This window comes from Plectropomus leopardus, chromosome 11 (assembly GCF_008729295.1).
Source record: "Plectropomus leopardus isolate mb chromosome 11, YSFRI_Pleo_2.0, whole genome shotgun sequence".
NCBI lineage: Eukaryota > Metazoa > Chordata > Actinopteri > Perciformes > Serranidae > Plectropomus > Plectropomus leopardus.
This window is the reverse complement of record NC_056473.1, coordinates 22,482,987-22,507,139: the sequence shown is the minus strand read 5'-3', so window position 1 is coordinate 22,507,139 and position 24,153 is coordinate 22,482,987. Positions and strand designations below refer to the sequence as shown.

General features: G+C 39.2%; 1 protein-coding gene across 3 annotated transcripts; it reads left to right on the top strand.

Moving 5' to 3' along the window:
* Nucleotides 1-2,908: 2,908 nt before the first annotated feature.
* Nucleotides 2,909-18,698, top strand: nap1l4a (nucleosome assembly protein 1-like 4a). 3 transcript variants are annotated; one of them, XM_042496061.1, is made up of 13 exons: nt 4,544-4,579; nt 5,302-5,374; nt 6,950-7,094; nt 7,706-7,792; nt 8,460-8,594; nt 9,366-9,437; nt 9,536-9,675; nt 9,917-10,062; nt 14,204-14,223; nt 14,341-14,460; nt 14,644-14,679; nt 14,843-14,893; nt 16,920-18,698. In XM_042496061.1, the coding sequence occupies exons 1-13, from the start codon at nt 4,564-4,566 to the stop codon at nt 16,956-16,958; spliced, it is 1,080 nt and encodes a 359-aa protein (XP_042351995.1). In that variant the 5' UTR covers nt 4,544-4,563; the 3' UTR covers nt 16,959-18,698. The 3 variants fall into 3 exon arrangements, with proteins under 3 accessions (XP_042351993.1, XP_042351994.1, XP_042351995.1); XM_042496059.1 differs by lacking the exons at nt 14,843-14,893; nt 16,920-18,698 and adding an exon at nt 2,909-2,980 and having other exon boundaries at nt 4,542-4,579; nt 14,644-14,736; XM_042496060.1 differs by lacking the exons at nt 14,843-14,893; nt 16,920-18,698 and adding an exon at nt 2,929-2,980 and having other exon boundaries at nt 4,524-4,579; nt 14,644-14,736.
* Nucleotides 18,699-24,153: the final 5,455 nt, after the last annotated feature.

The window sequence follows — 24,153 nt, the reverse complement described above, 5'->3', positions numbered from 1 at the left end:
GTACATGCAAGCAGAAGTAGACAGAAACTGTACACACAATGACATTCATTCTTATGGGGCATATTAGCCAACAGGGGCAGACTATATTGGCACCTGAGCAGCGTTTGGGTTGAGGTGTGCCGGCTCATTTTGTTGAGTACCACACACGCACTCCTGTCTTATGGGGAAAGTCCGACAGCCCTGCTTGTGCATGTTTTCTGGTTATCTATGCTCTTCTTCTTCAAGGAGATCAGAGGGTGAAGCTAAGCGCTTGTCAGTGATATAGCACACCTCAACAGGCTCAACTCAGGAGTGTAAATAATCTAAATATCTTCACCTGGCCTGCCAGCCAACATCATTTGCTCTTTGTCTGCTCTTTTGTTTCACATCCACATACTCACACAGCCACTGCATACAGCTCTGATCGGCTTACAGCCTCCAGCAGCCTGCCTCCACAGCAGACAGCCACAGTTTGGACTTCCACTTCATACCTCTTTCAACAACCTGATCCACCTGCATTCTTTCCCAAATCTCCTCCTCCAGCCACCAGCCTTCTGAAGCAAAAACCTTCACCTAAAGCTTCTGATGGAAACATCCACTGACGCCTCTGAATGCATTTTCCTGCAGATACGTATACACCGCTTTTACCACCTACAGCTGCTTCCACCTCCTTCCTGCAACTCCAGCAATCTGAACCATCACCTCCACCTGCAGATCCTAACAGACAGTGAAACTTCCAGCTACAGCCTTCGCCAGCAACCTGCAGCTTCCTCTACTTTCAGGCTCTGGCAGACTGCTAAGGACCAGAACCTCTGCCAACAGCACCCACATGACAGAAAAATCCAAGTCACCTGACATTTCTCAAAAAACACCTGCAGCTACACCTTTCATACGCCTCTGCAGACACCATGCAGTCAGGTCATCTGCATGGTCTGACAGGTGCATATAGCCAGGGACAGATAAAATATTAAGAATAAGTTAGATCCATATCAGTCATTAAAGACAAGTGCTGATTTATGAAATGGTATAATAAGTGTGTGTATTATGGCTGTTTAACCTTCCCTTTCTCTCCACAGTATCTGTTGTGTCAGTGAGCTGTAGATAACTCAACCACAGCAGCCACTGCCGGTCACCCTGCTGCTGCTTCTCCTCCTCAGACTGCAACAGTCATCAGTCACCCTGCTGCTGCTCGTCCTTCCCACACAGTAAGATCCTGGTTAACCCCACACACTCTGAACATCTTTACTGTTTGGTTACAGCAGGTTTAGCATTGCTGGAGGACAGGGATACTAAACTTTTTTGTTTGCTCTGGGGCCACTTAAAAAAAAAAAAAAAAAAATGACAGTGGCCAGTCCCAACAGCCCCATACACGTTTCTAGGATTTTAGGACACTTTTAGAATTTTAGGACATTTTTTGGATTTTCTGATGTTTACAGGATTTTAGCATGTTTCTAAGATTTTAGGACATTTCTTTAGAATTTTCTAGGATTTGTGGGAAAAAAAATTAAAATGGCTATGTCCTTCATTTACAGAACTTTTTGTTATTGTCTATAACTAGAGTTCATACAGTGTTGGTTAAAAGAGCCTGAATGTTTGCAGCTCCATATATGTGAAATCTGCTGCACTCATTGGCTCCGCTAGACTGTTTTAAAGCACTGTTGCAAGACTTCTGAATGTCATTTTCTATTTGCCAATGTCAGGGTGTATCTTAGCTGATCTTTTATTTTTTCTTGTTTTTCTGTGGTTCTTTTATTGCATATATGAACTTACTTTTTAGTCCTCCCTTGTAGTAGCTTTATTTTGTGTTTTATGTAGCTTGTTTTGGAGTTGTATATTTTGATTTTTCTCTATGTTGTCTGTCTGTTATTGCTGCCTGTCTTGGCCATAACACTCTTGGAAAAGAGATTTTTAATCTCAAGAGATTTTTATCTTGTTATATAAAGGTTAAATAAAAATAAAATAAATAAGTAGGTCTCTGCAAAATGGTCAGAACAGAAACCATGATACATTTTCGTTCAAAATACAGAGAGGATGGAGACATAAATGCAGTGATGATGTACATTACAATTAAGTTGTACATTATTCTCTTTTATCTTCAATAAAACTGCTTTATTTTTCTTTCTAGATGTTTTGTGGGATGTCTGCAGGTGCTTTGAGGATAAGAATCATATCTGATTTCTGTAAACACTGATTGTTTATTTTTCGTTAAAGTACTTATATTTGTTTGTTTTTTTGAGTATCTGTACTTTACTTTACTTTACTTTACTTTACTGAGTTTTTATATTTCCGTCAGAATATCACTTTTAGTCCATTAGATTTCCTAAATAAAATGTATACTTTTACTCCACTACATTTCCTCTGAGCATTTTAGTTAGGCTACTTAAGGGCTCTGACTTACAAAATAGGTTTGGAAGGGAGGAAAAGAAAGATGGATGGATGGAAGAATGAAGTGGGAGGGAAGGAAAACTGGATTTTGTTCTTCTAAACCTTTAAGTTGTAAAAAAAAAAAAACCCAAAACCTTTTTAGACTATTATGAAAGTATGAAAAAATAAGCTTAGCAATTCTCAAAATCCTGACTAGATACTTTTTTTTAATGATCAGAATTTAGACCTCTTGTACTTTTACTTTTGTAAGTACATTTATGCTAATATCATAAAATTACATTTGATACCTAAGCAGGCTACAGTAAACATTAAGACTCTTACTTAAGTAATATTCTAAAAGGTGAAATCATTTTCTGGCAAGAAATCTCTACTTTTACTCAAGTATGGCTGTCAGATATATCATCCACCATTGTTCATTTGTTTATTTGAGAGAGCACAGCTGATTGAGTAATGACTGAGATTTTCGCAACGCAGCACTTGAACGCAGCACCATGCCCTCCTTCGCCTGCTGTCCAATGAAAATCCCGGATGCTGCAGCGCGTGTATTGCTCGCGCGTGGGGGTTGAAGCGAAGACGCGTGAGCGAAGCGACCAGCTTGAATTCCGCTCAGCTAGAGGTAAGTCTGCTAAAACAGCTAATGAGCACTGACGGTTCATTATTGCGAGCTTTTGCTTCTCTGTCCGCGTATCACTTGGTAACGTTGCGAGTTGTCTCACTAATGTCACAGGCCGCTTGTGAACTGTTTTCAACACACTTTGATCTGACTCCGGTGCTTTGGTTGACTTGCGAGCTAACGTCAGCTAGCAGATGTTAGCATGTCAGTGCGGCTAGCAGTAGGCTAAAAGCTATAACGTTAACAGGCAGTTTTATCGACATAATGGAAAGTCGTAGCATTGTTTCCTCGGCAATACAGTAGCACACATTATCTTAATTGTGTTTGGTACGAACGAGGGATAAAAGGTTTGTGTAAAGTGTCCATTTGAGCACTTGCTGTTAGCTAAAGCATTGTTCATAGCACGTTGGCTCGTAGTAACATGCTAGCTAGCTAACCTGGTTAGCTGCTGTCAGATTTTTGGCACCGCCCATACTAAGTAAGCTTTGTTATTTATATGTGCTTTTCGGTAAGCCGATGTAAAGGTGTCGTTTCATATTATGCTGTTTCATCAGTCGTTCTCTGTGACTGTCAAACGCAGCGATAGTTATTTTGCCCATTGTAGATGGAGAGATGCTAACTTTAGTTGTCACAGCCTAGCCCAGCTGCCATTAGCATGTCAATGCGTCATCGGCCTGCGCTTGCTCAACACCAGTGTTGCTGTTGATCAGTCGAAGTTAGCTCAGCTGGTCTGTCTGTCTGTCTGACTTCCCAGCTGAAGATTGTCTCATTTTCTACTTCATCCGAGTCTTAACACTGATGATTTTGTGGCAATGTAGTAATGACCAAACGTCTTAGGTGAAGAATTATTAAATGACAGACGCAAAGCCCTGCTAGCTGGTGAAATACAGCACTGTGCATAGGCCACTTTAAACAATGTTACTTTAACAAGGTTATCTAAATATAAATATTTATTTCTCAGTCTCTTTACTCAAATACAAGCAGAACATACAGGAAAAAAATGATATAATATTAAAAACAAATATTTAGAATAAAACAACTTCAACAGGCTGAAGTTGCAAGTATTTAGTGTGACCTCCCTTTCCACTTAGCATGTCTTGAACTCTTTGGGCAAACAAAATAAGATTTACAAAACGTATCTCCTGGTGTATTTACACCAGGTTGCATTGAAGACGTGTCAAAAGCTTGATACTTATTGTTTGAGCTTCTTTTTGTTATGGTTGTATGATTTCATGTTTCACACCAAATATAGATTTCCATCTGAAGAAACCATTTATTTTGTTCAGACTTTTGTGGTGTTTTAATGCATCGTAGATATTCTCTGTATTTTTTGTTTGTATTTTATTAATCAAATTGAGAAATATATAGTGTGTGTATATTTATATATAAAATCCACATTGCAACTATGCTACAATGTCAAGTGGTGTGCTAAGACTTTTGCTAAGTACTGTACAAACCACAATTTTTCTCCATTCACTCTTGCTGGTTCTGTAAGTAGTTACTCAATCACTGTTTGTGACTCATGATGAATATATTTCTAATACAGCTAACCTGTTTTTATTAGAGGGAGGAGCTGCCACTCGGTAATGGAAGCCAATAAAGGTAAAAACAAACACTCTTCAAGTTACCTTACCCAAAAGTTACCTTACCTTGTACAGTGTGACAAATGTTGGTTTATCTGTTTTGACTCAGGGTTTTACATTAGCTTATATAGTTTCATCTGTGTATATGTTTAATCCATTACAAAATTTAGTTTAATCAACTGTGACAAAGTCTAAACACAGACATTGACATTAATATTTGACATTATTTTTATTTTTAAAAAAATCTTTAAAGGACTGTAACCTGCAAAGACTCATAGCACTTCATTTGTAATGGATTTTACTTTGTAAATAAAAACTTTTTGTCATTTTTACATTTTTATCAACTTTGTTTTACTGCCTAGTCTTCAAATTTTGATCAAGTATGCAATCTTTGTTTTCATCTTTTTTTTGTCTTTTTTATGAATGATTATATTTATTTAATAGGGAAGGTATCTCCATGAGCAATTTTTGGCTTCTTACCTTTCCTGCAGTGTTCAATCTTTTTTTTCCTCTCTTTTCTGTACATGTGTATGTGCAAATGAACTTAATCAGAAACGCCACGAAACAAGTTTCACAGTATTCATTGTAATGCTATTGTATAAATAATGTTATATTTTAAAGTGTTATGTGAGCCACAATTAAAACATTCTGAATTCAAAGAATGGCACATTAATTATTATCTTACAAAGCAATTTGTTTAAACGTTATAATGTTCTACAATGTTTTTTGTGGGTTTGGCAGGTAAAGGGGAACAAGGGATGCAAAACCCAGGTGGGCAGGTGGACAGACCTCCTGGTTATCACTTCATGGAAAGGTCAGTGCAACTGGTGTATACTATGTTAGTGTTCAGTGAGATAGATGGTAAAAATGAGAAGATTCTCATGGTCATGGACAACATGAAACAAGGTCTGCACACTGTAGCTCCCTTAAGTGCAGTTCATTAGCACATCTACGAGTGACATTTCAAGCTAGTGCTCTTCGTCAGACTAATTGCAAGTCTGGGGAAGAACATTAGCTTGAAATATTACTTGTGGATGGGCAAAAAAAATGCACTCAGTGTGTGGGCTTTGTGTCACACTATTTTTGCTATCCTTTTTGTCCAGCACCTGCCTTCAGTTGTTTTTGGATGTGTGCAACTACCGTGTTTTTCAAGACTCTCATGGTCTGCTTATGCATTTCAGCCAGAATGTCAGTGTGTCTGTTTTTATAGACTTGATCTTAATTAAAACCCATCTAAACAGTAATTATGAGCATAGAGTATTATGTTTGGATACTGTTATATTATTTACTGACTATGCAGATATATCAGCTATTTGAAAATGCCAAAGTTTCAGTCACAGTTGTATCTTGATGTAATCGGCACTCGCTGACCAAAGGTGGCATTTACTGCAATGACATGACTTAAGCATGGTGTTTTTTACCCAATGTGATATTGTGGAGAGGTGTACCGGTGAATGGTAAACATTCAGGACTGTGAACTTGATTTTATCAGATAGGCTTGTTTTAGTGTGAACTTATTTGAAATACTTTAAGTAATTTTATGGGTAAAATTGCATAAAAGGTGATTGTTTTGTTTATTTTATTGTTATTACCATGCATAACATCAAACAAAACTTCTAAAGCTTGTAAAACAAAAGCTGTTTTTCAAATTATTAACAATTAATGTAGCGTCCATTTGTCAGCAAAAATCAAAATCAAACTTAAATCAAACAATGAAATGGCCACTTACGCACCATAGGCATGACGTGTATGCAGGCAAAAGAAGTCCAATGTCCATTCATGATTATTGCAGTTTTTCTTGATTTTATTCAGCCAAAGAACAGGCAAACACAGGAGCAAAGAAATCACAGCTCCCTCTGCCTTTCTTGCTCTGGTAAAAAAAAACATTTTGCCCACCCAGGTGCCTGCTGGTCCTGCCTACCAATATTTATAACATCGGGTGACCACTTCACTACAAAACAAAAAAAACCCAAATTGAAATACTAATTATGCAGAAACTAAATATACTAAGAAAAACACGTATGTTTAGAAATTAACTAAACTGCTGACAAATAGCTCCAACAATTAATATTATTTTTCTCTGATCAACAGAGAAATTGGTGCATGAGATTTATATATAATATATAATAATTGAGATTTAATTATTGCTGGTAAAAGATACCCAAACACACCCAACACCTACACCCAAACACAAACAAAATCATTCTTCATTCACATAAATGCATCTTGAGAACCTCTCGTGGTTCCTCACCCCCTAGGTTGAAGGGTTAAAGATTGTGTAAGAATTGGTTATGGGTAACCATTTTACTTGTAAAACACAAGTTATAATATTACTTTTCTTCTAAGTGATTTAATCCACACAAGTTATTATGTTTCTCTTCTTCCATAGCATGCTTCCCAAAGTAGTGAAGAGGCGAGTCCATGCCCTGAAAAGGCTACAGGTGCAGTGTGCCAACATAGAGGCCAAATTCTACGAGGAAGTCCATGAGCTAGAGAGGAAGTATGCTGATCTCTATCAGCCACTGTTTGACAAGGTACGCTAATTAATGTTTTTAAACAGAACTTTTACTTTACTGTAACAGCAGATGTATAGAATTTTCTGTTATAATTGCATGTTAACAAAAGGGCAAAGATTGGGGGAAAAGTACAACAAATAAGGCCTCTTATTTGTTAAAAGACCAAATATATAAGAATCACTTGTGTTCCCTGCACTAATGGGTGTTGAAGTGTGTCTCTCTGGTCTGATCTGAGGTCAGCGAGGACTCATCTTTGGTGCTAAATTGAAAACTACTACAACGAGTAGTCAACTGTTCCTTTGTCAGTCAAGGCTATTTCCAGAAGTAGTGACAAGAACTCAGCCATTCGTAGTCGCACTGAAGACTGGCAGCTGTAATCCTGATGCACCTGGTGTCTGTGTGTGTGTGTGTGTGTGTGTGTGTGTGTGTCTGTGTGTCTGTGTGTGTGTGTGTGTGTGTGTCTGTGTGTCTGTGTGTGTCAGTCTCTCTGGTGTGGATTTCAGGGTGCTAGCTGGAAATAATTCAGTCTTATTGAATGAATGCTTGTTGATATATAGACATTTCACGCTGATATTCTAAAATCCTTTTCTAAAAATGATTAATGTTGTTGGTATGTATGTGTGTCACAGAGACGAGAAATTGTCACAGGCACAGTGGAACCCACAGACGAAGAGTGTGAGTGGCACAGTGACAGAGAGGAAGAGGAGGAGCTAGCTGTAAGTAAAGATTTGATTTGTTTTTCTTAAGAGCCTAATCACTTTGCCAAATCTAATTTCTTCTGGTTTTCGACAGCAAAGGAAAACAGATTGTTCTCGCAACCACACAAGCTGCATTAATGTCATAAATGATACTAAGAGTCAAGTCATGGAATTTCTCAATCAAATTTTCCAGGCCTGGAAAAGTTGTGGAATTAGTAACACATATTGAAAGTTTTGGAAAAGTCATGGAATTTTGTTGTTTGTAATGACATTGTAACAGTAGTCTTCTGTGGACAATTTCCATGAAAGGCAACAATGGCAAATCTCATATCTGCAGCTGTCGATGTAACGCAGCGTTTGAATCACATGTCTGAAAAAAATCAGGCAAGTTGTGCCGAAAAAAAAATTATTATGGCTCCTTAAAAAATAATGGAAAAAAATGTAAAATTTTATCTATGAAAATGTGTTTTCATGGACAAAATTTGGACAAAAAGGCTAATGGGGTTGTGTCCATGATCTGTTTTGTTGCTGTAATCTTTCATGTGTCTGATTTCTTTGTACACGTAAGATCTGTGTCTTGTGAAAGATTTTTGATAACAATGAAAAGTCCTAACAGCTTAACAAACCAAATTGTTGAGATTTTCACTGAGTGAGTTTTGATGAGTGCTCTGCCTGCTGCCTGTAGGAGGAGGTAAAGGAAAAAGCTGCTATTGAAGATGCAAAGAAGGAGGAAGCCACGCCAGAGGAAGACCCAAAAGGGATACCTGATTTCTGGCTCACCATATTCAAGAGTGTGGACATGCTCAGTGACATGCTACAGGTAAATTTAAATTATTGATCTCTCACTCATGCCTTATACATATCTCAGCCTGCTAGAGTTGGGTATCATTAAGATTTTAACCACGGCAGCTTATCAATCCGGTATTTTATTGGTGTTCTTATGTGTTCTTTTTTCTTTCTTACATTATTTTCTGTGTATGTAAGAACAGTATATAAATGAACATTGTGCAATACAGAGTCTAACATACCTGAGGTGGGTGGGGTAGATGGGAAATTAACTAGGCGGGCATAAAATGGCGCATTTCTGTATGGGATGCACTTTTGCCAGATGTGTTGGTAGACTGCTCATGTTTTGGCCCTTCCGTGCAAAACAGCTGTTGCACTTGTGGTGACGAGAGGTGTCGGCATGAAGTCATCATTGTGAGTGAGTGAGTGAGTGAGTGAGTGAGTGAGTGAGTGAGTGAGTGAGTGAGTGAGTGAGTGAGTGGCAGAGCTGACCTTGCACATGCAGCAGGCTGCAGGCTTCGAAAACACTGAACCCTCTTCTGGATTGAATGTTTTAATCTTGTTGCAAATTAGAGAGCTAAAGCCCTAAAAGATAACGTTCATGTAACCTGAATAAATATTAAAAATATTTTCTACATTTCTCCAATCCCAATAGCAGAACCGTCAATGTCGGAGCTTATTAATACTCAGGCCTTATATAATTTGGCGCCAGTGCCTGATTAATACTGGGTTTCGGCACCCATCCTTACAGCCCGCTTCTGAGCAGTGTCATATGTCTCTGATCTGACTGTGTATCTACCACCAGGAACATGATGAGCCCATCCTCAAGCACCTGAAAGATATTCAAGTCAAATTTTCTGAGCCAGGACAGCCAATGGTGAGTATCATTACGTTATAACAATGAATATAGCGTCATTCTAAATTAATAAACTAAACAGAGTTAAAATTATGTGCCTGTCTTGCTTATTTTCCCAGAGTTTCACATTAGAGTTCCACTTTGAGTCCAATGGTTACTTCAACAATGCAGTCCTCACTAAAGTCTACAAGATGAAGTCGGAGCCTGATGCCTCAGACCCTTTCTCGTTTGAGGGGCCAGAGATCATCGACTGTGAAGGGTGAGAGAGAGAGAGCACACAAGCATGCTGGTTAAACTGTGACTTTGACACATGATGTTGAGGTTCATGAAAAAGTAGTGAGTAGTTTGTAAAATGTATCTGTTCACTCCTTCTATATTAATCGCTCTTGACTTTACATCCCACATATCAACCTCTTCTTGGCACTTTTTCCAACTTTTACCTTTTTAGCATCCTCACTTTCTGCCGCCTCTCACTTTTTTTGTACATTTCCTCTCTCTAGCTGTCAGATAGACTGGCACAAGGGGAAGGATGTGACTGTGAAAACTATTAAGAAGAAGCAGAAGCATAAAGGCCGTGGCACTGTCCGTACTGTTACCAAACAGGTCCCCAATGACTCATTCTTCAACTTCTTTAACCCTGTCAAAGGTAAGAAAACACAGAAATGCACTCACACAAAATGGAGCGGATGTTTCTGGCAGTGTAAAAATAATAATCAAAGCAAGTACTCCCACTTTTCTTCAGTAACTTTCGCGTAGCAGTAGCTATTTAAATGCAAAGCTTTGCTCTGACAGCTGTGTGTACACGTACACAAACTCCTTGAGCAAACCCTGAATCACTGAAAGCTCACACAAATACACCTACTTGACAGTCACCACATCTGCAGTCATGTTGCAACATGTTGGCATGCTCGTCCAGTGGTTGTACCACTGACGACTGCGTTGAGCTGAATTCAGCAGCAGGTGGCAGCAGAGTCTTGAAATGTGTCTGATTGTGCATTTACTCTGCTGTGTGAGTGGGGAACAGTCAGCATGTCTGTGGCTTACTGATGCTGGATCACGTACATGAAGCTGTGCGCACTAGACTGGCAAACTTCTACTTCAATCAACTCTGGCTCTACCAGTATTTTCCAGCTTAGAGAGTTTGGGAGCTTTTGTGGTGCTGAACAGTCAGTAAATTACTGATTACATTTTGTTGGGGCACTAGTAAATAGCAGTCTACCTAAAAACCAACTGAAAAACATTTTACAAATGACTGATGTGTGTTTGGAAAAAATCTGTTAGCATTAAGTTTATATATATATAGCACAACCTCAGAAGAAAACAACTCAAAGAGCTTCAAAAGAATTTAAAAAGGAAGAAGACAAATGACAGACACAGTACTGTAGAGGCACCGAACACCAATGGAGAGAAGACGACTTAGCAAAAGAAAGACCTTTAGCTTGTTACATTTTAGATTAATTCTGCTTGATTATAGTTAAACAAAGAAGTCAAATCTTTAAGACATATGATAACAGAGCTGGTGTGATTGACCTCACCTTTAATGAGTGCAACTGTGGAACTACTTTGATTGAGTTTGATTTTTTTCATTTTTAGTCATTATTTTTTGCCTTTATTTAAGAGGACCAATGAAGCGTGCAAGGGGGAGAGAGGGGATGACGTGTTTTAAAGGCTGCATTACTGTAAAGTAATGTATTATTTTCAGCTGTTTTATCTGCTTTTACCCACTTTGTCATTATATTCACATAACGGTTGATTAAGATCTCATTCTGTAAATATTTTGAAAGCACCAAAAGTGAAACCTACAATGTTAGTAATATGTCCCAATATCAATATTGAGGTACAGGGTAGGGCTGCAGATATCGATTAGGTAAATAATTGGCCCATAAGAGGACATTTAACTTGTTATTTGTGAATCAGATAAAAATTTAGCCCATAAATAGTGCAGATAATAAGAATCCAGACTGTTTTCATTAACTTAATAGGGGCAGCATCTACACACCTGCACAAAGTGGGTGGCGGTTCAGGCTGGGTATTGTCAAGAACCTCACAATTCAATTTGATTTGGATTCTTTGGGTCATGGTTCAATTTTGATTCGATTCAGTCGTGATTTAGTTGCATTTATCGATTCAGTTATGTGTGTTGATGTCAGAAATAACCAGATAATTCATATTCACCTTCTGATATGTGTTCAATAAACCGTTCATTATATGTATTGATTATTTTAAAGTGCAGAAAAGTGCACATTTTTGCCTGAACCAAACTTAACAAAAGTAATAAACATTTATGCAGTATTTATCTGCCTGTATTTGTGGGTGATCCACAGCTTTAGCGTTAGCAAAAGGATGCAAAATTATCTGTGCGGTGTCGGCTCAAACGGTTACGAAGGTTTATCGTATTGTTGCAGTGTTTTAACACTGACTCACGAGGCTCACACGCGGCGTAACTACTATCGACTTCGTGTATTCAAACGGCTTTTAATGTTGTCTGCGCTGATTTTAACACACAGTTGCCTCGCACCACTGTTGCCATTTTAATGAATAAACAACAGACGTTTTTGGGGGGTTAAGCGGGGCCTCTGAACAACGTCAATCACACTCCCCCCAAGGGAGCGGGGCGTCACTACAACGGAAGTAATCGATTTCAGGATTTTGTGAATCGATATTGAATTGGCAAAGAACATAGCAATATCGGTCGGAGCTGCCAATATAAACAGGAGTGCAACAACAAGTGCTGTACGCTGACAAAAAATACAAGCCTTCAATCAGCCTCAACAAAGTCACATCAAAACGGCTCAACTCACGTTAAACGCATTATTAACCGCTAACCGTTTGATGCTGCAGTCAGCTCTTAATTTGCATCGTTATCTTGCGACCCATCGTGAAGTATGAAGACCCTACCTGCCTGCGCTCACTAGCCTCCGCCATTGGACACGGACAGTCTTTCCCCCTTACTGCATGTGTGTGAGAAAGAGCCGCTTGTTTGTTTGAGGTGAGTGTTAATGTGCGAGGTGAATCAATAGCAAAGCGCTATCCTACTTTATGGTTGTGGGCTCGTCTATCGTTGGCTGGTGAGACCGCACCTGGGTGTTTAAAAACATGCAGCATGATCATACCGACATTTCAGACATCAGATGTAACGCAGACCCTGCCGTCTCATTTTTTTTTTGAGTCAGCTGTCACTCTGTCTCTTTTAGTGGAGACTTAAGACTGCGGTGTAGTTTATACATTTCTCTGACAAACTAGAGAACTATTCAGTGTCACTGGTTTTTCTCTCACTCTCTCCTTCTGTCTCTCTCCACAAATAGTTGTTGAGGCCACTACACATGTAGTGTCCACCCCAGTAACAAAGAGTAGCACTGTAGCCTATAATTGATGCTATTTTTTCTTTATTTTACACATTGTTTTATTTAAGAATTATTATTGTTATTTAAGAATTTAAGACTGAAACTGACAAGTCATTTCACTCAAAGTTACACAAAGTGAAATGATCGAGTCTAGTTTTTTTTACTTTCACACACTGGTATTCATCGTTTTTATCTGTGGGGTAGGGTTATGTGAGGGCAGGGCTGTTTAGGTTAGGGCATTTGTCAATTCCGCAGAAAATTCTTGAATGAAATGAAATGAAATTCTTCATTTTTGTTGCATTAACAATAGATGTCAGTTAGATATTTTCAGGTCAGGGCTATTGAATATTAAAACATCCATATTTCTCACCGCATCTTAGCCTTCTTACTCTGAGCGGTGCATAAACTAGAGCTTATACACTTCTTTTTAAATTAAAAAAAAAGCAATATTGTCAGTTATCAGTATTGTTTGGAAAAAAAAAATCCATATTATGCATCCCTAGTGTATTGTCAAAAATATCATGATATTAGATTTTCTCTATTGCCCAGCCCTTATACAGTGACACATCCTGTAAGTCATATGTCCTGAAATGAGTCACTTTTATAGGCGAGTCACCTTTATTGAGTTACTGTACCGTCTTTCCTGTGTAGTCAGCTTAGCTGTCAGACGTGCCTGGACTCATTCTGACTGTGTGAAGTTGACCTGATCACTTATTGGTTGAGCAAATGTTTGTCTTACTGGCTAAGTCAGAGCCTCTGCATATGACTGGGGGATATAAATACCTCTCCCGTAAGTACGTTCAGGTGTGCAGTTCAGGGGTGGGGACTTCCATTACTAAAGAAACTGACAATTATCATGTGAAGACGCACAAAGACTGCATGTGACTTAACCGCTGTGCAGTTCATGAATGTGTGAACAAGATTTATTCGATTTTGAGTTGATGCTGCAGCTCATATCAAATCTTTTTTTAAATACATTTTTCTGATGTAGTAAATCCCCATGTTAGAGTACATGTAGAAATTCTGCTGCTCGTATTTTACAGAACCTTGCAAGCATGGCAAAGCTGTTTCCTCTGATGCAGTATTGTTAGAAGAAGAGAAAGGATGGGATGACGTTACCTTTAGTCAGTGTATTTCCAGGGCGGAGAGCACAACTGTTAGCTAATGACATGTCACTTTCTGTGGATGATGTCACATGTTGATGATGTCATTGATAATAAGCATGGTTATTGCCTTAAAAGGGCTTTCAGCTGGTTGAATCACAGCTTATCCAAAAGCTGCCCCACTGAAAGCTCTCATAAACCAAATGTAACATCTGTCTGTGACTGCTGTCTTAACTGGTAATTTAAAAATTATTGAGACCTTTAAAATAGCCTTTTGTGGTCATTGTAAAACTGCGTTAAGGTGATTATTACTAAATCATATATGTCCTTTCTCTTACAGCTTCACCAGATGGAGAAATGGTGAGTAAAATGTAACTTATTCTTCATAAAATCACCACTTATTTTATTTCTTCTTCCATTACCATCAAAATATGGGATTTGTAGCTGTGGTAAAATGGTCTTGTTCACGTTTTATAGGACGAAGACTCTGAGTTCACTCTAGCCACAGACTTTGAGATTGGTCATTTCTTCCGTGAGAGAATAGTTCCCAGGGCAGTGCTGTATTTCACTGGAGAGGCCCTGGAAGATGACGAGAGTGTGAGTGTTTTTCCTCCAACACAGTGTTTCATGTGAACACAGAAAAAGCCACAAGATGAGATGTTTGCAGATTTTTTAAAAAAATCTCTCAATGATTTATAATCTGAATTTGTTGTAACTGTTTTACCGTGTGTGCGTGTGCGTGTGTGTTTGTGTTTTCACCCTTGTTTTTCTTTTACACAGTTTGAAGAGGAGGAGCTGGAAGAGGGAGATGAAGAGGTAAAACCACTTTCTCCCACAGACACTATGAATTTGATCTGATAAACTAGACTGCAACTGTACGGCCACACACAACACTGCTAAAACATGAAATAGTTGCAGTTCTGGTGTATATCTTGTTAACCCTTTGAATATCCTCTAATACTTTTTCATTGTGTCTCAGGAGCAGGATGAGGAGGAGGATGATGATGATGAGGGAGACTTTGACCCCAAGGTCAGTATGAATTTTTGACTTTTTCTCTGATTTGATTATTTGTTGCGCTCCTGCTCATCGTGTCTTTGAATTATTTTTAATGTTTTTTCAATGTGCTTTTATTGTGCCAGTGACTATGTTTACATGCACACTAATATTTCACTTTTATTCAGTATATGACTACATTCTGAATTTGACACAGGTCACGTAAACAGCATATTCCAAATTAGACCTTTTGCTGAAGTAAGCATTTTCCAATTACGACATGTGTGACATGCTGGTTTTATTCAGGATTTAGAATCATTATTTGTGCAAAATCTGAATAGTTATAAGCACACTTGCTTTTAAATATTATGAGACACTTTGGTATAAACAGGTTTTTTGATATAGGCAAATATTGCAGAACCAACCTCTCCAAGGAGGTGGTAAAGAATTTAAGAGACTTTGGGAGGAACTTTGAAAAAAATCCTTCTTTGATTCAAAGAAATAAAATGACGAGCGGCTTGTTTCACTTTTCTATTTTTTTACATGATAAACGACATGAAAGGGCATGTGAATATGAGAATGCATGGCTGCATGTCAACGGCAACAGGATCTCAATGGGAACATTCCCAATAAAATAAAGGTTCAGTAAAAAAAATGAGAATAACATCTGACATGCCTTGAACACAGGTGACACCCAGTTTTCATCTAATTTTAATTCTGCTTCTTGGCCAACGCTGTTTACTGATTAACTGCAAAATTATATCGGAGGTTCTTTATCTCCATATCGTTGATACTGTTGATAATGCCACTGGTTTAGAAAGAAAAAGTAAACACATAATCTGTGTTATGGGTGTAAAAGACTTCAAAAGATTTTGCTCCGAGAGCAAAAATCTGTACAGAACAGCTCATTGTGTTAGTTACACCACCAGTAATTATCTTGAGCTCTGGAGAAGCTGCCATCTTTAGGTTATCTTCAGCTGATCTACAATTGATTTGTCTTTAGAAGCACCGGTACATAAGAGGACAGTTGTGCAGTGTCTCGTTTTAGGCTAAAACTTATATTAAACCTGCAGTTTTAAGTCTATTCACTGGAGACCCATCAACATGGGAATGTTAGTATAACTGAAAGTTATTTTATTGCGTGTCCTGTTTCCACCACCGGCTCAGACATGCAGTACATCCAGCATATGGCAGAGTTTGTAAGAGGTTTTTGTCTTTTTCTGCACTTACTCTCTCAGACCATTGGCTACAAATTGTTATATAACGACCGTTGGTGAAAGAGCAATTTATTTTGTGGTTAAGTTTGACCGAGACAACTGTGCTCCATTATGAGCTATTCCAGTCTGATAGTGAGTAAGTGCACAATGTGCTTTGTAAGCAGTTTTATGAGGAATGACCAATAATGCTACTCTATCTGTGAATGAGTTTCTTTCCTACCTCGTTGTGTTGAGTTTCTCCTCTCGTGGTACCTGCTGTCAGCTCATCAGTTACTCATTTCGCCTCAGGAATCCAGCGTGCTCATTCACCAAATTCAGCAATGTTTCACAGTGTTCACTGTCATTCCTGAATGCGACTATTAAACTTGTGCATATTGTTGTCTCTCCCTTCCCTGGATTCCCCTCCATTGCAGGCATAATCAATCATTCTCATCCCATGCATTTCTAGGTAAGGGGGAAATAAGGATGCCGTCCAACATACATTATACTCTGTCTAGTCTTTTGGTTTTGGTCTTTTATTCTGGCTGCCTCTCTCTCTTACATCCTTGATTCTTCCAATAGTCCAAGGTGTTTAGGACCCTCAACTCACATCTAAAGACACGGCTTCTGACCTCCTTTTTCCGTCTTTGCTCTTTCCTTTTTTTTGCTTTTCCTCTTTTTTGCTTTTCCTCCTGTAGTCCCATCCCAGGATTCTAACACTGTAGCCTCTGCTGTACCCAACCAGCTTTCATTCTCTAGCATCTGCTTTCTTTTTAGCCTCTTCTAGTTGCTAGTTAATGCCCAGTGGCCTCATTAGCTGTGTCTTCTTGTTTTCTAATCTGGTTTTCTCTGTTTGCTTCCCACAGAAAGAACAGCCCCAGCCTGCCGAATGCAAACAGCAGTAACCGTGGTGATCAGGGGAGGCGGAGACCTGCTGTCCGTCAAATCAATTCTCAGCCAATCAGCAAGTCCTCCTACTCTTGCAGGCTCCGCCCTTTTATGAACTCTCATCTGAACGCAATAGAACGCAAACCAAACTGCGTTTTTAATATGTGCATGACTTCTTTTTCTTTTGTCTTGCGCCCATCTCACCCCTTTTTATTTGGCTTCATTCAGTCTCAAAGCGGAAAGTGACTTAACTCTAATTAAACTACTATGGCATCGCATAGGGACAGTCTTCTTCTTTGGTAAGGTGGAGTACGTTACTACTGCCAAGAACCTCAGAACATCATCATAAGGAAAACAGATAGGAAAGGAATGAATCCCAACTTTAGTTTTCATGGAAATAAATCAGTTACTCAGGGTTTTTTAATGCCAACAAGAGAAGTGCTAGTTTACCAGGAAACTGTTGAACAAGTCCGACTTAATCTTTCACTGGGGTTGCTGAAGCGTTTTTTCTTTCGTTATGGTGTTTTTTAAGAGACATACAATGTATCATTTTGAATTTAATTTACTTTTTTAAATGTTCATTGTCATGTCATTGGACTATTTATTCTCTGGTGTCATGCAGCTGTATGAAGTGGTGCATTTTGGGTACTTTTAAGGCCCAGCCACAGTTATAGGCTCATTATCATTGGCCCAAATCTCATTTGGGCTTAGCAGGTCAACAAAACGTGAATACTGCCAAGTCTTTTTTTTTTCCTTTTAAATTATTATTACGATTGAAATTAATTTAAAAAAGAACTAAAGAATTGCGTTCTGCATTATTGCTGCTCAATTCGTCCCAGGTCTACTGGGCTTAACAAGCATTTAAACTGAGCACTTGAGTGGACGCATAACACCAGTTAACATAATGTGACAGGCATGAGGTGACACCTCTAAACTGTCGTATATAGCTCTTCCCAGTTTCAAACCTGAAATGTGCTTTTGAACCTGAACAAGCATCATAAGAACAATTTAAGAAAACAAGACATTTAAACAGTTTAGGTTTCTCTCCTAGTAAGACGTTTTCAGCTTGTTGGATTTCCCCATCCTGAGCATTGCATCCAGTCTGGTGAACATTTCCCTGAATATAACACATTTCAGCAGACACAGTGGCTGACCTGCAACCTGTTTTTGGTTGTTATCACGTATCTAGTTCTTAACAAATGTCATTTAAAGTCAGTGATGGGACAGGGTGCGGGATGTTTGGGTCAAATGTAAATTCTGTTGCCAAGAAGCCAAAATGAAAGACAAAACACACCGTCCTCTTTTACTCAGTTGTTTGCCAATTGTCATTAACAAAGTGTAATCTAATTCAGCGTTTAAAGTTGTTTAAAAATATATAAATATTTCTGTTATTGTCTAATGATTCAGTAGAATGTCTGTGGAAAACAAATAGAAAAGGTTGCCAATGTATTTTATACACTGCACTTGGATTTTGGCCGTTTGGTTGTGCACCTTCGCCTGGTGACTGGTCAGCGGAGGCAGTTGCGGTAAAAATAATACCCACCCCTTTTTTCTTTTTAAAAAGAACGATTGTAGATCTCGTTGGACGGATCTCTCAGAGCCACGGTTGACATCTTCAAATCTACCACATTGGACCGTGTGCTAGCAATGGCCTTAACTGGTTCTTATTCACAATTTGTTACTTGCGCAATATTTCTTTTCAATTTGTACAGAGTTAGTTAAAATATTCTATTAAAGTTGTGCGACATGGAAATGGGTTTTTGCATCCTCTGTCCTTTATGTTCAGAATGTATGTGTGTATTTACTAGTAGTGTACCACAATTTTTCTTAAACTCCTTTATTTGTGACCCCTTGTCACAGGTTACATCTGAATTGATGATATTGAGGCCTTTTAACGGCAGACATTTTGTCTTGTCATGGTAGAAAACGGGTATAATTAATTACGTTAACAATGTCTTATCTCCTATCAAGTCCCCCAGTAAGCTGTGACAGTGAGCATGCACAATACCTGGACCCCGAAACTGAAGCAGGTAAGACAAGGCAAGAATATTTATATAGCACCTTTTAAGACACAAGGCAATTCAGTGCTTTAAAGGGACATAAAAATACATGAAATACAATACATTAAAAAAAAAACCATTTCATTCAAAAAATGAAGACAAAGCTAAAGCAAGCCAGTAAACAGTGGCAGGTTTAAGAGAAAGTTGTTAGTTGAAAGCCACAGTGAACAATAATGTTTTAAGCTCTGATTTAAATGAGTTAACAGTTCATGCTGGACTTACAACAAACAACTTTTTAACAACTGTTGAGTTAAATCATGAGTTTTATGTTAGGTGGTCTACTTCCATGATCTTGATCTTTTGGTGTAAGGTGGTCATAAAACTCAGTCCGAACTGTTTTAAGTCTGTCTTGTTCTTATCTTGACTTTCCGACAAAATCAAACACGTTTAGTGTCGTAGGTTTTAGTTTCTGCACATGCAAATAGTAAAGTTCAATGACCTGAACATTATCAACAAACAATAGCTCAACTCTCTTCAACAGTCGACCTGGTAGACGGTAAAACTGAGGGGACTCCAGGGGGGTGCAAAAATGTGAATGAGTCTCTGTTCTCCTGGACTGTGGAAAAACTGGAGAAACTGGTGGAGTTGTGACGTAAATAAGAGTCTGTTGTAATTCAATATGTATCTTATCATATTGTTGAAAAATCTTAATTTTTGAAACGGTTCACCTCTCATTCCGACAGTCTCCTCCCTCTATAATAGCACAGCTAACCAATAGAGGCTGGCGAATTAACAATAATACTGTCGACATGGTAAACATTTTGTTCTGTATTTCTAGAGTTATGTGTTTTTGCAGAAATGTGAGGTGTGGTTAATTGTTAGATTTCTGAAAGGGAGTTTGGCATAATGTTTTACATCAGGAGCAGGAAAGAAAATAATCTCAAAGGAATCTAGGAGTAATTTTGCAAATAGTGACCCTGCAAGATCCCCAGTCTGTAAAATCTTATAGTTTGTGACTAAAAACTCTTAAAATATGAGAGGGTGTCAGACTTTTGTCTTTTAGACGTTTTTTAAACTCATCCAGTGTATGATAGGCCTGAACGGAATTCTGCCATGATTAATTTCATGCGTGCCTTTGCTACTGTGATGTGTCTAAATATATGTAGTGGTAAAAGACCTATTAAGCAAGGTACTTAGTTGCCAGTAACAGACTGGTCTTACTGGCCAGCTTAGCGTCTCACTTGCTGCAGACAGATTGTTAGCTGCAATAATTTGCCTCGGGTGAATGCACATGCTGTTGACAGTGCAATGTGACTGGACACTGAATAGCCACAAACATTGACTTCGCTATTAGGTCTCAGCTGATGATGTGCAAATGATTAGCAGGTGCTTAGAGCAAAGCATGCAGTCGAAGCCCCAACGTGACGGCCTCAGAACGACAGCGCTGACCCTTTTCTTCCTCACTAACACCATGGTGACGCTGTAACAGCATGGTTGTATCCAGGCTTGAGGAATTTGCTTACGGTCTGCCCAGCATCATGCAAGGCACCCAGAATGTGTGGAATTCAGTCTTGCAGATAGAGAAAGCATGTCCGCTCCTCTGAGAGACCCTTGTAATGCATTGTGGGAGATAATGGCTGAGTGCTCTGAAGTTTCTGGAGGAGGATGGCGACACTGTCCTATAGCAACCCAAGTTTTCTGCCAAGTGCTGAAAGATGGGTGCTTTCTTATCCTGTCAACCCGTCTAGCAACACTTACAGCTGTGTGTGTTTATGCTGCGATCTGCATGGGAACAGACATGTGACGGTGTGAGAAAACAGAAGTTCATGACCAGGGCTGTCAACACTGAGTCCTTAATGTTTTTTGATAATAATTATATAATATTTAAGGAGTTTTGATGTTTTGGAGGGAATGAGTAGGCAGCGGTGACCTCTAACCCTTCAGTCCTACACAGCAGACACACAACAAACTGAAATATCTCTCTTTCTGTAATTTTGGGGATTTTGCTCTACAGACATATGAACAAGACACTATTCATGCTGATGCTGCTGTGGGAGGGGGTTGAGGATTGCCTCACTGTAACAAGGAGTCCAATTGTGTTTTCTGCAACATAGAACCTCACAGTGGACTTACTGCTCACAGTTTGCCGTGGAAACTGATGTTGAAGGTTTCTGTGCCAACCAGATTTGCTCTGTATACCTTAAGTATGCCAACATTACATTAGAGATTAGTTTAGTATTTAACCATCATGTTACGCAAATAGATATATACCCACTCTGCGTTTTATGACCCATTTTAAGTAAACTGTAACACCAAGAAGGCATATTGAGTGGATTGACTTACTTGACTGACTTAAGCCCTTTGCCCCTCCAAAGAGCATAGGCCATTGACAAATGACGTCCACGTCACTCGGCTGTTAGCAGTTTTTTCGAGGTCTCCCCGGTTGAGCCCACTACTCGACATTTCTTTTGGACCCCTCTTCTCCAGCTGTTCTTGGGGCAACCTCTTTTCCTTGTTCCTTGTGGGTTCCATTTCAGGGCTTGTCGGGTGATGTTTGTGACCGGGTTTCTGAGGGTGTGTCCAATCCAACTCCACTTTCTCCCTAGAATATGTAAAACAATGGGATCCTGGTGTGTTCTTGTACACAAGTCTACATTGTCCCTCTACCAGATGTTAAGTAATCTCCTGAGCCAGTTGTTCATGAATGTATGCAGCCTGTTGGTTGTGTGTTATGTTGTTCTCCATAGCTGTGTTCGAAATCATCCACCATCGCTGATGTAGTGCACTGCGTAGTGTATATGCCATTTTGTAGTGGTGTTTGAATTCTCAGCGTTCAATTTCATCCACTATGTAGTGCACCATAAAATACCCACAATGCACAGCAAATTTGAGTGTACATACGATGTACCCTACATTTAACTCCTGTATACCATACGGGGGGGGGACTAATACACTTTCCCCAGTCACTAAATTGTTGTTGACACAGGTCTCAACAAACATATCACCATTTTCATTCATCTTCCCAACTCCATGTTTTCCCATTGCCACCTCATATCCCTCGTTTTGGCCTCCAATCTTGGCGTTGAAATCCCCCATGAGGATAGGGAGGTCTCTGGCGACAATACTACCAAGTAGACGCTTTAAGGTGTCATAGCACCTGGCCTTGACCTCATCATCTGCATCATTGGTAGATGCGTATCACTGGATTATTTGGGCTTTCACTCTCCTGTTGTTGGTATTGAAGGTGGCTGAAATGAGGCGGGAGCTGATGGCTTTCCATGCAGTTAGGGTCTTTCTAGTGTCCTTTTCCATCCTAATGGCCACTCCTTCTATGTGCCTTGCTCACTCAGCTTCATGTCTGGTGTGAAGTATGCGGACGACACCACCATCATCTACCATGTTCCAATTAATAATGAGAGTTCATACCAGTTCATTTCTTTTATGCGCTTGCATTGACATCCTCTGCACACCACTCCTCAAATGTTTGATGTTCTGTCAAGTATGTGTGTGCATGGATAGATGGACAGTGTCAACAATACAAATAGAAGAAATCAGTGTGATGGACTCAAAGGGAGATGATCTCTGAGCTTTGCACATGACGGGCGCAACAGAACAAAGAAAAGCATTCAGACTTGTTGGGATTATCCCGAAATGACGCCTTCTGTCATCGTCTCATCCTCATCCAGCAGAAGTCTAAGGGTGCAGTCTTCTTCCGACCTTCCTCCCAGCTGCAGCTGCGCCCGCTGTCCCACTCTTGGCCCCTAGGTGCTGTTGGCAGAGCTTTACGTATACGTGAGCGTGTATGAGCTTGTCTGTGTGGGGTCTTTTGTATCGCCCTGCTCCCGGTCGGAAGTGGTTTGAGCCAGATTGAGTTCCAGAGAATAGAGAGATGCTTTATGCTGCTGACGGTGGGGCGGTGCTCAGAGCTGAATGAGTTGAATTAAAGAGCCCATTACATCTTAGATCTGATAATATTACTGCTGGCACTGACACAAGAAGTCGCAGCTTTGCGCACATTTTCATCATTCTTTCAAGTTTGTGCATGAAGTATACAACTGAACTTAATGTCCTCATATCTTTAGCCACACTGGCAGCATGGCTCTCTGGATGTTAATGTCCGCAGGTCCCTCCACCATGGTACAGATTGAAATATGATGACAAATTAAAATGGCATTAGATTTTCAGCAGACATTCATGGTCCCCAAAGGATGGATCCCAATGACTTTGGGACTTTTTCTTCTAGCACCTCCCTCCATGCAATTGACATTTGGGATTTTGAAATGTCTTGACAGCAATCAAATTGATGTCCATAAAGTTTGGTACAGACATTCGTGGTCCCTTCAGGCTGAGCTGTAATTGCTTTGTTGGTCCCTTAACTTTTTTCTTGTTCCACCATCAGGTCAAAATTTTAATTTGTCCAATACTTTGGCTTATGGCTCCCTGTAATTACCTGTAAAATGAATGACACTCCCATCAGACTCATCTGTTCTTTGTTTTAAGTGCTAATTCTAAACAAAAGATTGTGAACATTGTCAGCAGCTCCGCCTCAACATGTTAGCAATCCTAACCCTAACATTCAGTTCAAAGCACTGCTGTGCCTGTAGTGCAGCCTCACAGAGCTGCTAGCCTGGCTGCAGACTCTTCATACTCCTAATACTTCACCCTCAAAATTGTCATTTATTTATCAGCTACTCACCCGGTCTTATGTTAAATATTATTTATTTATGTATTTTTTTTAACCTTTAAAGTAAAGTGATAAAGTGTTGAATTTTTGAAGAAAACTTTGTTTCTCTCAGATGTCTGCAGTGCGAACAAAGAATCCAAAAACAAAGAAAGCTTTTAAAGAATTGAAGCAAAGGGTGATTACATTTTACAACAGCAAAACTTCCATCAAAAAATCCACTTACAAATGCTCACACAATTCAAGCAGTAAGTCACCCGGTGGTATGATACTTCCCAAACGCATGCATTTATGCTAAAACCTTACTATTGCTTATGCATGCCATTGAGAAGAGTTCAAACATATGTACCTGTAAAAAAAGTTTGCTGTACATGTGTTTGGGAAGTCCTGAGCATATGGCTTGTTAAATAAGACTCAGATACTGCAAACATTGTGTGAGAGTTTGTTTGGAACTTGTTTATTGTTTCGCTGTTAGTAAATGCAGCATTGCTTGAATTGTCCAATTCATCAACAATTCATTCATTTATTTTT